Source organism: Periophthalmus magnuspinnatus, chromosome 16 (genome assembly GCF_009829125.3).
Source record: "Periophthalmus magnuspinnatus isolate fPerMag1 chromosome 16, fPerMag1.2.pri, whole genome shotgun sequence".
Lineage (NCBI taxonomy): Eukaryota > Metazoa > Chordata > Actinopteri > Gobiiformes > Gobiidae > Periophthalmus > Periophthalmus magnuspinnatus.
In genome coordinates, this window is record NC_047141.1 from 9,280,391 (window position 1) to 9,295,406 (window position 15,016).

At 40.6% G+C, this 15,016-nt stretch overlaps 1 protein-coding gene across 5 annotated transcripts in view; it reads right to left on the reverse strand.

Annotated features, from left to right (window-relative positions):
* Positions 1-383: 383 nt before the first annotated feature.
* sema6e (sema domain, transmembrane domain (TM), and cytoplasmic domain, (semaphorin) 6E) overlaps positions 384-15,016 on the reverse strand; it is a 278,709-nt gene continuing 264,076 nt past the window's right edge. For all 5 annotated transcript variants that reach the window (XM_055228148.1, XM_055228150.1, XM_055228151.1 and 2 more), the window contains one exon: positions 384-5,353. In XM_055228148.1, coding sequence (XP_055084123.1) covers positions 4,074-5,353 — 1,280 coding nt within the window. In that variant the 3' untranslated portion in view covers positions 384-4,073. The remainder of the gene's footprint in view (positions 5,354-15,016) is intronic.

Here is a 15,016-nt window from a genome sequence, read left to right on the forward strand (position 1 = left end):
ACAAGTCAAAAGTTCAGACACGCGATTCAACGTATATGGAATTATATATAAATTATAAAGGAAAAAATGCTGGCAGCACTGCAAACCCTTGGCCTTCTCTCAATGAGTTTCATGATGAAGTCTCCTGTAATGGTTTTCACTTCACAGCTGTGCTTTGTCAGGGTTCATTAGTGGAATGCCCTGAGTGTGCAAATCAGTGATCAAAAGGCTAAAGGCTAGTTTTAAAAAATATAAATAATGTTTAGTTATTTTTGTTTGCTACATATCATGTGTTCAGTCATAGTTTTGATGCCTTCAGCGAGAATCTGTAAATAGAAAATAAAGAGACAAAAAAGTAAAAAAGATATAGATAGATGGATAAAATGATGACTCGAGCAGACAGGTTGCATCATAGTTTCTTTTTATTCCTAGTATAAGAGACATACAATGGTTTTCTATGAGACCAAATTTTGAAGAATCCAAGAAAAGCTTTATCCTGGAAATCAACAGAACACTGACCCAATGGGATCCACCGGGTAATGTATTTACACCAACTGAAAGTGAGACCAGTCCCCTCTCCTCAGAAACAAGAAAATAAAATAAAAACAAAAGTAAAGAACACATATGATGCATTCTTGTAGCTTTAATTCCCTTTTAAAACATGCTTTTGGTCAACTTGGGATAAGTATTTCACATTTTCTAACTTAAAATGGAACTGAAAAACTGGTGTTTTAACAACAATCTGTTTTAGGCCAGTTCTGGCAATTAATAGTGTGTGCTGCTCCAGTGGCCACCACAACTACCTGTAGTTGGTGACAGCACCCATGACTACCCCAATTTCTGCCAGGTGTTTCTAATTACAAACATGTGGCTGAAGGAGTGGAGTTTGAAGTGTTTTTCCAGACCGGTTTATCAGCTCTATTTGAAATGTGTTCGTGGGTATGGGTTTTTAACCCAACTTAAAATAAATGTGTAAGAGAAATCCAGACTTTGACCTATGATGCAACAAAACTGGCAAAACGCAAACATATTTTTTTTAAGTGCTCAGAGAAGACAACTTTAGATAAATGAAAAGTGTGAGTGAAGCAAAATACAACTCCAGGGATGTTTTCGATAAGGGAACAGTATAACATGGCTAAAGGGTCCAAAAAGTCAAATTTGCATAATATGTGTTCTTTAAACAAAATAACTGTTAGCTGCCACAATTCCTCTTCACAGACGTAATGACTACAATATTCGACCATTTTCAAAGCCTATTTAATGCTCCGCTGCTTTTTAATCTCCAAATCTATCATTAAGAACTAAACGACCCTTCGTGGCCGCATATCTTTTCATTTAGCGGTGCCGTACTTTGGGGAAATTTGAATCAATATACAGACAAACATAAATATGAGGAGGGGGATATACAGAAGTAATGAGCTCAACTTGTCAGAGTGGACTTAAATCTGACCTGAAAATATTTTTACAACTAAATTTTGGATGTACATTTTGAAATCTGTCATTTTTCATTTTGTTTCACATTCACATCCATTATATTGTTTCTAGACTGGATACATAGAAGCCGTCAGCCATTATAGTTTCAACTTGTATTAACTAAACTAACCTAAATCTTAAATCTTAAAGTGCGTATGACATGCTTTTTGGGTCTTATAGTTGTGACTTAATTTGGTGGGAGAGTACATGTTGTAAAAATAAATGTTTGTGAAGAAGTTTGTGATGAAAAGTTGAAAAAAAAGTTGAAAATTACAGGAAGTAGAGAGCAGAGTTCAAAAAAATATTGATGACATCACCTAGGGAGACTCAGAATTCTATCCCTTAAAAATATATTCACCAAAATAATTAAAATAATAATTTCTGTGTACATTAGAGAGGTTATGGCTCAGTTTACTACACCGTTGCTATAGGTTGCAGTTATGAAATTCCCTAGTGTAATGTCACCATTTTCAAATTCGGAAATACAAGTAGAATTATCTTAACTGTGTTTTAGTCAAATGAGGAGTCGAACGTGTCATACGCACTTTAAGGTTCAAAGTGTCTTTAGTTGATTTGCCATCATCATAATCCATGTTCATTGAGGCTGTGCATAAACCGTGTTACTCCCATGCATTCTAATGACTCTAAAGAGGAGCTGTGAGCTGGTGAGACGCTGGCAGTGAAGAGGTGGACCAAGTGTGAGGTGAGCAGGACTTTCATTTTTGACCCATTCTTCAGGAAAAAAAAAACTCAAGACAGTCCTTTTTCTATTGCTCAGCCAATGATGTGCTACTTTGGACAATGACTATCCCACTGTCCTTTGGATCAGACCCTCCAGACCACCAGGGGTGGGTAATTATTTTTTTCTCCCCCAAGGACCATATTCGAATCCAGACATGTGGATATTTCTGTAACATATAGGCTGCTGTAATGCATTGCTATGCCATAATAATGATCTAAAACTTGCGGGGCCCCAGATTAAAACAGGCCACAAAATGGCCAGATCTGTTTATGCTTAAAAGTGTAAGCATATGTGCCCTTTAAGAGCAAAATCCTTTTAAATTTGATAAATCATCATATACTGTAAATATCTGCATATTTTCTGAAATTGGCATCAGCATTCTTTCGCTGCTTTTATGTCATTTCATTGAATGAGAATATTAAAATGGCCGATGTACAGGTTAAAGCAGAGGGACCGGGCCTTGGGGTTGGTTCACATCATGGATGTAGTTTGGTGAGAGTGATCCAAAACTAAATCTAAAAACGGTATATTAACCAGTTCCTCATAACTTAGTCCACACTTTCCACTGCCAGCTGGCCACAAACTGTTGGAGATGTCATCCCGATTGAAAAACAGGAAGATATAATAACAACCAGAAACTGCGAGTCAGTATAAGATAAAAGGTGTATTTGTATAGATCTGCCATTGAGTCCAGCATCTTCACACTTGAGGGATGTGGGTAGAACATTCCAGATCTCATAAACACATGTGTAGTAAAATACTGTCATCTCGTATTAATATGTAACAAAAAACTCACAGTCGCATATGGCTAATACATGGGTGGAATGAACGCTTCACTCCATGACACATTGACAAGCGTACAAAAAATTTAAATCAAATGAACCAAAAGACAGTGGGTAACACACTGGAGCCCCTTGCATCGCCCCTCCCTTCCTTCGGTCTTAAATAAGGCACACATTAACACATACAGGTAAAGATTTGGCTAGTAGTTATTCCTTTATTTACAACCAATAGCACACAAAGTGAATAAGTAGACCGGTAGTCCATTCTGTGAGCGCGCCGCCTTCCGAGAGAGGTGGAGAGAGGGGAGGAGAGAGGGGAGGAGAGAAGGGAGAGAGAGGAGAGCAGATGGTAGAGAGAAAAGGGTGATGAGAGAAAAGACAAAAGAGAGGGGGAAGATTATAGAGGGAGCAAAGAGGAGGAAGAGAGGGGAAGAGGAGAGAGGATCTGACCTGCTCCTCAGCTCCACACCAGACTTAAGTCAGAGAGAGTTTGGCAAATGCAGAGCGTGGACTGGAGGTCCTAGCTTCTGTTTGATCTGGGGGAGAGTTTAATTTGCCCAAAGATGAGAGATTATTAATCAGGCCTAACTACTCAGGGGACTCTGACTGGACCACGACTTGCACAGACTGCATATGTATATGTATACATATACGGTGTGGCTATAAACACACACATATATACACACACATGCATAATAGAACACATCAGAGGTGGGCGGGGCTGCTCCAACACTACATCAGAAAAGGTTAAGCAAAAGCATGTATCCAAGCGGAGCAGGATCCTGGGTTTGAAGTCTTTAACACAAAGTCCTTCTGTACTCGTCCAAACAAAGTGGTTTAGTAAATCCATACACGACGTTGGCAGTTTAAAATAAGGTGGCATCACGCCATCCCAATCAGCGGTCTGTAGGAAAGCAGGGAGCCCAGCAATACCAATATGGTACAGAGATATTCGCTGGACAGACAAGAGGAACCACGTTCAGCTGAGGCTTGTCCAGTGTGACACTGCAGTCACATGACCACCAGGGGGCCTCAGGTCTGATCGTGAGTCAGGTCTGTTCCTCTACAAACAGTGAGTCCCAGTCCTGGTCTAGTCCTCAGTAGTTGAACTTGCCCGGTTGGTTGACCGGGGAGGAGGCTGGGATGAACAGGGGCTTAGGGGGAGTGTCTGGTTTGAGGGAGGAGGCCCGACGCACTACGGCCCCTCTGTGGGGCAGGTCCTGCTCTCCGGTGTAGCTGTGCTGGCGGGACAGGTAGCCATTGGGGATGAGGGGGTAGTGGACCTCACAGCCACTGCCTGTGGAGTTCATTCGAGCCAAATGGGGTGGGGGCTGGTGAGGACCCCCGTTCCTTTGGCTAAAACTGGGCTGCCGTGGAATCACTCCCCCTCCGTTGGCGACCATCTTGTTGGCTGCAGTGAGCAGTGAGTGCCTCTGGGAGGAGTGCCTGCGCTCCAGAGTTGACTGGTGGTGTGGGGGGATGTCTGGGGGTACATCCATGCGCCTGGTCAGGCTGTCCCGAGGCAATGTGGAGGAACTGTAGTATGGAGCCGACTCGGTCTCAGGGATCTGGGGCTGGATGCGGTTGGAGAAGGCCAGCTGGCCTGCTCCTCCACTGGCCATCAGGCTGGAGGGGCTCATGAGTTGGGTGGGCTTACTGCTGCTGCCCCCCTCGTGGATGTGCTTGAGCAGCTCATCCAGAGAGGTGACCTCCATAACCTTCTGTGGGTAGCCGGAGAAGGGCTGGGACAGCACCCTCTCCACATTGTGGATCTTGCGCTCCTCTGGGTGCAGACCGTTGGACAGACCATGGGAGTAGGAATAAACCTGCTGGGGCAGCATGGCAGAGCTCGGTCTGGACAGGCCGCACTTGTCTTTGGCGTTGTTGCAGTTCTGGTTCTTCTCCCACTGATTCTTGAAGGCCTTCATGCTCTTGATGGGCAGCTCAGGAGTGGAGTCTGGCGTGGGCAGACCGGACAGCTCAGACGAGTGGTGCAGATGGTGATGGTGTGAGTGCATAAGGTCTCCCATGGTAACCGCATGGTGGCCATTCCTGCGAGGCAGGTGGTGCTCTTTGCTGTTGCCAAACAGAGAGTTGTAGATCTTTGGAGAGGACACCTCCATCTTGTCTTCTTTGTTCTGGCTGTCAAGAAGCCCATTGAGCTTGGCTAGGCTGCGCAGTGACAGAGCGTGTGGGATGGGGGCTTCTGGGTCTTTGGCCAGCTTCTTGGTCTTGTGCCCGGTGTGGTTACAGTAACAGGACACCAGGAACCCAGAGAGGAACGCTCCCAAAACAAAGGCCACCAGCACACAGGCAATAAGCAGCGTGTAGTGGACACTGTGGTTGGTTTTCTCTACCTCAGGGGGGCGCCGCACTCCTGAAACACACACCGACAACACAGCTTTAGTTTAGAGGACTTTAGACTGAGTTAGTTAGTACAGAGCTAATATAGGTCAGGCAGCAGGTGAGAGAGACAAGCTGTGTACAGGCCTGCACTGTACACAGCATGGAGGAGACATTTGGACTCCTCTCCGGCTCCTTACCTCACCAATCCTACTCCATAGTTCTTTTCTATTCTCTCAGTGTGTCTTTGGTCTCAGATCTGCCCTAGTCAATGAGGGCTTTAAATATTGAGCAGTGAATGTCATTTTCACACAACTCACTTTTCAGAATGCCAACATCACAACAAGATCCCCTGATTCTGATGCACAACCCAAAACAACACTGTTATCTGATCAGAGTGAGAGCCTGGGCAGGTCCGCTCCCATATGCCTGTCACAACCAACGCAGATGAAGCTTAGCATAGCTCCTGAACAAAATGCTGGGCTGTTAAGGAGCGGTAAATCTAGCATGCAGATGTCCTTGGATTTGGTGACCCTGGCAGTCGTTTTGCCTAATGGCGTGAAAGGCAGCGCGGACAGGAACCTGCCAGCTCGCTTAATCAGAGCCGCTGTGTGCGAATGCCTGCTGCCATCTGTGGTGTCAGGGCATGTCTACAGCGGGCAGAGTGTGGGGTGTGGAGCAGGAGAGGAAAAGGTATGTGTATGGGAGGGAAGATAGATAAACATGGATGAATGGGGTGCATGAGGTTTTGGTGATGAGAGGAAGCCATGTCAATTTAGCTTTAATAGGACATATCCTGAGAGTAAAGACTATGAATGTTCCTTAAATGTAGGTTTTATTTGTGTGGAAAGTAGTAAAAATGTAAAGTATTTTATGACATGTAGGATCAGGTCCAGCCCTAGCCTTGACGTGGGCCCTAAACAAAATTTGCTGTTAGGGCCCTCGCAACTCCAGCGCCATGTACCCACCAGGGCTGTTGTACTCATGTAGGGGAACCCATACTTCAAATAATATTACTCAAGAAGTACAAAGTAGTAGTCCAAGAAATTACTCAAGAGTAGTTTAAGAGCAACAGACTGGACATAACACCAGTTGTAGTTAACTGAAAGAGCAAAATTGCGTCTGTCACTTGTAAACTTAATCAAGTTGCCTTTATTCAAATAAGAGTACTGTTACACTGTTGAATTTATTCTTCAAGTAGGGCTAAAAGTATTGGGCTTGCAAAGTACTCTGGGAAATACAATTTTATTACTTGTAACTGTGGTCAAATATTATATAGCCATATGTATATTTGTTTAAATAGGCTCCTTCGACTGACAGACCCACTAAATGTATTTCAACCAAAGGATGAATGAACTAGTTAGTGCCATATGAACCATCTCACACTCTGAGGACTTCAGGGACCCGCTTCTTGCTGATCCCAGAGTCAGGACTAAACATGGAGAATCAGAGTTTCAGTTTTATGCAGCTAAAACCTGGAACAGTGAAGCCTCTACTTTGACAATGTTTAAATCCAGGCTCAAAACAGTTCTGTTTAGCTGTGCATGTGACTGAAAGGTTTTTATTCTGCACTTCTGTTTTAATGTAAATTTTATGATGATTATTTGTGATTATTTATGTTTTGATTTGTGTGATCAAATGTCCTTCTGTGTTAATGTCCTTGTGTGTTAATGTCCTTATTCTGTAAAGCACTTTCAATTACTTTGTGTACAAATTGTGCTATACAAATAAACTTGCCGTGCCTAAACCTACTATGAGACAATGAGAAAGTCATTATCATTCATTTATCTAAATTCAATTAAATCTTTCAAATGAATAGAACATCACATAAACAGACTGATAAAAAGTAAAAATAAAATACTTTACATTTCACTTTGAAAAAATCAAAATAATGTTTTTGTTCTTCAGATTTAACCTGAATAATCACACTTAATGATGAACAGAATAACCTTGGCATTCCTTGTTTGTGATTCTGGAATTAGTTTGTTCATATTTCAGTTTTCTCTCAAATGCTGCCATTTAAAATGTGCAGTCAGACCTGGATCTTTAATTTAGGAAATGGAGGAGAGAAAAATTATTGTGATGAGCTACTGAAAACAATAAACTGCTTCTTAGACTAATAACAAGCTTTAGCCCTTGAATACAACATGGTTGCTTGGCAACAGAGATACAACAGTATGGAATAAGTTGCGTTCACATTGTAGAATGTGATTATCTCAGATGGTTGGCTATGGAAGAATTACTGTTTTTGAAAGAAATTTCTAAAATAGAAATCCATAAACGTTGAACCATATTAATATTTGTTTTGGATTGGATCCACAAACTTGCTATATGAATCTGACCCTCAGTCCCATTTTTCAACTGACCTCCATCACATCTTTGGGATTGAATAATGGCTCCACCTTCGCCCTGTCCTGCACCTCAATTTTAAAGTGGAACTAAACACTAAATGCACTTTTTTCACACACACAAAAAAAAACAAATTGTGTATATGGTGTTTTAATAGTGCTGTGAACTATTCCTAGACATTTTTCGGTAACTGTAGTGCAAACTGGGTACATTTGCAGCTTTCTGGTTAAAAATGCCTAAATCTTAAGTATGTGTTGCCTCCAATGGTCTCTGCAATTTACAGTAATTGGTGACATCATGCAAGACTGGCCTGATTATAGCCAGGTGTTTCTGATTACAACCACCTGGCTGCAGAGGCGGAGTTTGACCAATCACACTGCTCCTCATATGTCAATGTAACATCTGCTGCCCATGTCCAACCAGGAAGTAAAATTATAATCTTAACCAAAATTTAAAAAAAATGGGCAAGACTTGCATTTAAATCGTAAATATAATCATGATAACGATGTGAGATTATAGTCTAACCTGCTATATACACTTTAACAACCGAGCGCTCTATACTAGCCATTCCACAGCCTTCTCCATCCTAAAACAGAATTAAAACTAAACATGGCCATAACAAACTACGTGTTTTACTGAGCAAGACTTTCCTTCAATCCATCACGCCTGAACAGTGGGCCGTCTGTATCTTTCCCAGTGTTAACGCCTCAAATAGAGCTTCCAATTAACAATCTTTCATTCAGAGTTCATTTAGGCTAACGAGCGCTCCCACTTCTGACCACATTAAAAAGACATGAATCAGAATTGGGAGCGCGATGGGGGAGGCAGTTTGCCGAGGTGCATGTGGTGATGTGTGTGTGCGGTTTGGCTGTTTAATTGGGTGTAATTACATATATTACTTAGACAACCACCTGTGATGTCATAAAGTCAGATGGAGGGCAGGAGCCTGTATAACTCTACGGGAGATTCAGTGTTTTTGGAAGAAATATCCAAACGTATGGTCCACAAATGTTGGACCCTGTCATTTGTTGGGGATTGGCTCCATAAATGTGTCATATTAATCTTATGGATTGATTTTGATGGCACTGACGGGAAGATGTTGAACTTGGTGCCAGTTTTTTATTCATGTAGATGGTAATTATAGGGGTATCATCCATAAACCAGGTCAACACATCTTCAATCTGACAGTTAAAATTATAATCTAATTCTGACCTGTCAGTTTTAAACTATAGGCATTTGAGCACGTGACAGAAATGCCACTGCAACCTGGATGTAACACCGTTTTATTTTATATAGCCTATATAAAAAATGTCAGAATTTAAAGCCCCATATGTAATTTTTTAGCCAAATGAAAGCATGTTTTTGTTTTTTTTTGTCAAATTTGTTATGTTTATTCCACTAAAACACTATGTAAGGGCTTGCATCTCCACAAACCTGACTCTTACTTAGCCTGAAGGAGCTTATTTTTATGGAAATGTTAGCTAGACTATTTCACAGTATGGCATAAAACATGTGTATCTCAATGGAGAATGTTCCGAAGTGTGGTTTTAACTGTATTTCCATCTAATCCACCTCTAAAAGTTGCATACTGTAACTTTAACTTGTGTTTCTTAATTGAAAAAGAAGCCTGTTTGTGTAATAGAGTTGGCATATTTACTACGCTATTTATTAAGGTAGTCGTTTTTTCATGGTTTTATTTATTTGTATCTCCATTAGCGACCGCAAATCTGCTGCTATTCTACCTGTGGTCCCTGACTGTATTTCATAACACAAAATTATGTATTAGGTTTTACAGATTTAAATCTTGCATAACCTTTTCTTCCCTTGCTCTAACCACGCTATTTACCTGAGAACTACACCAATATTCCATTAACATCATCTTGGCCTTTAATATCTGCCTATAAATACTTTCCTGGCCACTCCTAGATGTCCCACAGACTTGGCTTCTATCAGATTTTCCATACACTTTCTGGGATTGGAAAATGGTCCTATATTTTCAGGTTAACGTCCTTAAATACCCCCGTCTCTCTCTCTCTCTCTCTCTTTCTCTCAGTGACAGTGACTCATAGGGGCCTGGCAGGCTCGCCTCCTGGTTAGGGGGCGCTGAGTCAAGTGTCCCTGCAGGAGGTGAGAAGGTAAACAGTGCTGTCACAACATGCACTGCACATATGGGACCAAAACTATCAGAGCGGGATCACTGCAAAAGGTCTACCAAGGGGACAGGGGGCGCACAAGAGTCACGGGACAACTCTGTGACTCTAAATTAGATATTTAGATGACAACACCTTTATCTTCTTAAAGTTTTATACTTTTCTTTTCAACTTTTTCCCCACAAATTGCCACTTATCTCATGTAAAACTATGATAAATAAGTACTATCCGCTAAACCAAGTCATAATTAGAAAAGCATGAAAAAACTGTTACATGCACTTTAATTATTTTGCAATTAGAATTTTATTACAATGAGTTTTTTGTTATTTTGTAATGTGTGAGCTGCTGTCCAAGCAATTTCCTTTGTGGATCAATAACGTTTGTCCAAATCAAGGTTTGAAAATGTGTTTTATTGTCCGATAATCATGCATTATGACCGTGCTAGTTGTTAACATTTCCACGATGGCAAATCTAGTTCTGTTTCTTCACGTTTTAAGACAGTAAATATCTGGTACTGCAGCTTGTGTTACAGCTAATGACTCATAATTGTCAAAAGTTTTTAAATAATAAATATAATAAATAAAACATTTTTAGACTCAATAACATTTGACCTGTAGATGCCAAAATGCTGGATTGTTCTTATATCTTGTTATATACTCATGCACATGATTGGCACATAGAATCCATTGAATCCATTAATATTACAATATTAAAAAATATGAGTGAGCTAGCGATGACCTGGAGGCGTATGAATTTAAAGTTTGACCTGACAAATGGAAATAACAGTGCCATATTTTTTACCAATCTAAATGTCTGCCAAAAGTATTGTTTTTATTTGCATCACATATTTAACCTTATGCTCTGTGGTTTAACAATATTGCAAACTTCTTTTTAATCTGCATTCAGAGTGTTGCCAATACCTCATATAGCTCAAGTGTGCATTTGAGATTACTAGATTTAAAGTTTGAGAGAAAAAAAAAAGTTAGCGTTTTGTCATTTGTGGCCTAAAAAAACACAGTTGAAACTAAAAGTTTACATACACTGTATAAAAGGCACACACACTTTTTTCTCACTGTCAGACATAACATCAGACTAAACTTTTCCTGTTTTAGGTCAAGAAGAAGGAAAGAATCCATTACTCCAAAAGAAACATAAAAAAGCCAGATTACAGTTCGCAAATGTGCACAGGGACAATGACTTCATTTCTGGAGACGTGCCCTGTGGTCTGACGGCCTACAAACTTGGCTCAGTTACACCAATTCTGTCAGAAGGAACAGGCCAAAATTCCTGCCAACTATTGTGAAAAGCTTATAGAAGGATATCCAAAATGTTTCACCCTAGTCATACAGTTTAAAGCACTGGCACCAAACACCAATGAAATTAACTGTATGTAACCATCTGCCTCTGAAGAAAAAGGTAATTAAAAAATGTCTAAAAAAAATCCTTTTCTCATTATTCTGGCTTTTAGCAAATATAAATAATTTCTGTAATCCTAATTGACCTAAAACAGGAAAAGTTAATCTTCATGTCAGACAGTGAGAAAAAAATAAAAAATCATGTCCCTGTTAGTTTGTCGCCTCTAACTATTTAGGCAATTTTAGGCATTTTTATTTTTTTCATTAATTTCACTTACACCAATACTAAAACCCTCATATTTCTGTAAACTGTATTGTTAAAGTTACATTCCTCATACTTTGCAGCACATACTCTGACTACCACCAAAACTTTATTCCATTCGCAACATTTGAAAAACTTCTCTCCGTCTGGCCTTGAACGCAGCTTGGCTCTGCATTGTTCTTTTTACTTTGCCGCCTTATACTTTTTTTTTTTTTTGTCGTCAGATCGGTCTCGGCTCGGCGGCAGCTTAATATAGCCATCTCCGAGTTTGCCAAAAAGGTACGTGCGACAGATGGGCTGAAGAAAGAGACAGAGAAGGTGATCAAACGCACTCCGATGACAGGCAGGGAGCCAATCAGGACGCCCGATGGAGGAAGGCGCGTCTACAAAGAGGAGTGGGAGCAAAGCATGATGGGACAGAGAGAGAGAGAGAGCGAGTAAGAGGGGTGAGTGAGTGACAGCCGAGACGATCTGCCGCGCTCTGACAGCTGTGATAGGTTCGCAGGACAGCGTTGGCGCGACGGGGGCACGTGGAGGTGTGTGCGTGATGCTAAAAATAGTGCCAACAGGTGGGTATGTAAACAGATTAACAACTCGCCAGGATAATTAATGAGTTTTGAATATAATTAATGAAGTTGCTAATTTTAGATTTGTAGACTTCTGGGGTAGTGAGTCATGTTTTATGCCTTGAAATATAACTTATTATGGAATTTAAAGGTGCGCCATGTAACTTTTCTTGTGGGGGGAAGAGTCAACTATCTGTCAATCGCCATGGGAATGGTATTGCGTTGCAGGGAAAGTTCCACACTATGACATTAAACTTATCTAGTATCTGCACTGAGAGAAGCTGGTAATTTCACCAAGACACGTTACAGGTCAGATCTTTGAAGAGGCGACCCCGTTTTAAATACATACACTGGCATACTGTGAAAAATTCCAGGCTCTATGGAAACAAGTTGGTGGCAGACTGTCCTCTCAAAAAGTTACATAATGAACCATTGCGCAAAGAAATGAGAATTTTGATGGTGTCAATTAGCAAATCACCAGTTGGAACATATTGTCTAACTATTCCCACCCACCCATCCATTTTCTTCTGGATCGCGGACGCAGCAGTCTAAGCAGGGACTCCCAGACTTTCCTCACCCCAGACACTTCCTCCAGCTCTGTCCGACCCCCAAATTTTAAACATGAACTGTGAACTCTTGTCTCCATGGAGATGTTATAGCTTTGTCTGAAATTGGCAAAAGCTAATGGCAAAAAAACGTATCTATAGCTCCATTGAGAGAAGCAGGGCACGCCACCAGGCCAAGTTACGGGTCAGATCTATGAAAAGGTGACGCTACAATACTGTTATCTATTGATTGAAGAAATTAGGAGCATTGCCAAAGAATAGTCAACAATTATAGCTGCAATCCTATTCAGCATTTCAAAAAAAGATGTATAAAAAAACATTGTAAATACTAACGCATCACAAAGAATACGGCACCTCTTGTCCACGGATCAATAAACCTCAACAGGCTTAAACGTCTGTTGCTATGGTCTACAGATGTATAAATAACTTGAACTTTGCTCGCCGTAGTCAATATCCCCAGTGGACGTTAGCTCGTTCAGTTAACCTGGTTCAGCCCGAGTTCACTGCGCGCCAACTATCCTCCTGGAGCCTTTTAATGAGATAATGCAGTGCATTTTCTTCTTTCTGTTCTCTGCTTGTATACAAATCTCTCTACGGCCTAGCACTAAAGTACATCTCCGACATGTTAGTGCCATATGAACCATCTTGCACTCTGAGGACTTCAGGGACCGGCCTCCTGCTGGTGCCCAGAGTCAGGACTAAACATGGAGAATCAGAGTTTCAGTTTTATGCAGCTAAAATCTGGAACATTCTTCCTGAAGATGTGAGACAGGCCTCTACTTTGACAATATTTAATCCAGGCTCAAAACAGTGAGCTGTGCATATGACTGACTGACAAATTTAAACTTCGCCTTTTGCTATGGATCAGACCTGGACGGCTGAGGGATTGCACAGACATATGACTGAAAGGTTTTTTAATGATTATGTGGAGATGAGTTTGCATTGTGATTTTAATGTCTATCTTATTCTGTAAAGCACTTTGAATTATTTTGTGTACAAACTGTGCTATACAGATAAACTTGCCTTTAGAGTGACCTCCTGGACTAGAGCTTGTGCCTCAAATAGGTTGCGTTCACATGAGATCACAACTTTCTTGAATTTTTATTGTGTAAAATGGAGCTGGACGACAGGCTTGAATTCTTTGGTGGAATTTACAGTATAAATGTCAGATTGCAGATTTATTGAGCTGGTTTATGGATAACATCTCTAATCACTGGGCCTATCCACCTGAAACAAAAACTGGCACACACTTCAATATCTTCTCGATCAGTATAAATAAAGAACATTCAATTACAGCCTCAAAAAGTAGTGCCAGTGTTCAACTCCAAAGACGTGATTGTTGTCAGCTGCCACGAAAAACAGAACTAGTTCATTTTTTAAACGGTTTGCAGTGGTCCAAAGTTACTCCTCATTTACCTTATGCATTCCGAGCATCCTAATTATTCACTGCACTGAATTTATAAGGCCTTTCACAACTTTTAGAGACCATAGTGAAGTTTTTGCTGTTATGGTGAAGCTAACAGCAACTTGCATGCCAACACGCACTTCCTGATTCCGTGAAAATAAAACGCTCCACTAGCTACAAACTGCACACAGTCGTCATCATGAAATTCTAGACCGTGAGCGCAGCTTATTAGCTTCTGGTCTGGCTTTTTGGTCCATGGAGGGCAAAAACAGTGGAGGGCAGGAGGGAGAGTGCTTTGCTAACCCGGTTTTCTGAGTCATGCTGGTGGGTGTATTTCCAGGTCACGAATCGTATTGTTCTAAATAGCAGCATGTGCACAGGTTGCTACCGAAGCCTTTTTAGATTCCTCTGGTGTTTACATAATGGGATGCGGCCGCCCACATCGAGAAGGCCTTTCACAGCGAAGGTGGAATTTGGACACAGCCGAGTGAGACAATGGATGGAAATGATGGCGCTGTGTGAACGCTAGACTGCTAATGGTGGACTTTTAAAAATAGTTTTTAGTTGAATTAACACCTAGTACAAAAATCTATTTTATCAAAATTTTTAAACAAACAAATTTTGATAAACAATTTTATCAAAATTTTTAAACAAATGCAAAAAAACAACAACAAAAAAACAACAACAACAATGTGTCGCTGCACATTGAACTGATTTTGGTTATTAGATGGATGATGTTAGGCAGATTTTTTTGTTATTTAATTGAAAAACAAAACAACTTTGGAGTATTGGCTATTATTCTGTGACTTTAGTGTAGTAATAATTGAAATTACTATTGAAATTGACCAGGTGAGCCAAAATATATACATTTAATTCATAAGAAAGCTTTATATAGTGAGATATGCTTCAGTTTTTGGGTATAATTTCACTTTAATGACATCAAAACATTGTAGAATCCCCATAGTTTAACACTGAGCTAGAGACTTCTATGGTGGAATTAGCTGTTTAAGTTTTTGGATTTGTTGACCTGGTTTATGGTTAATA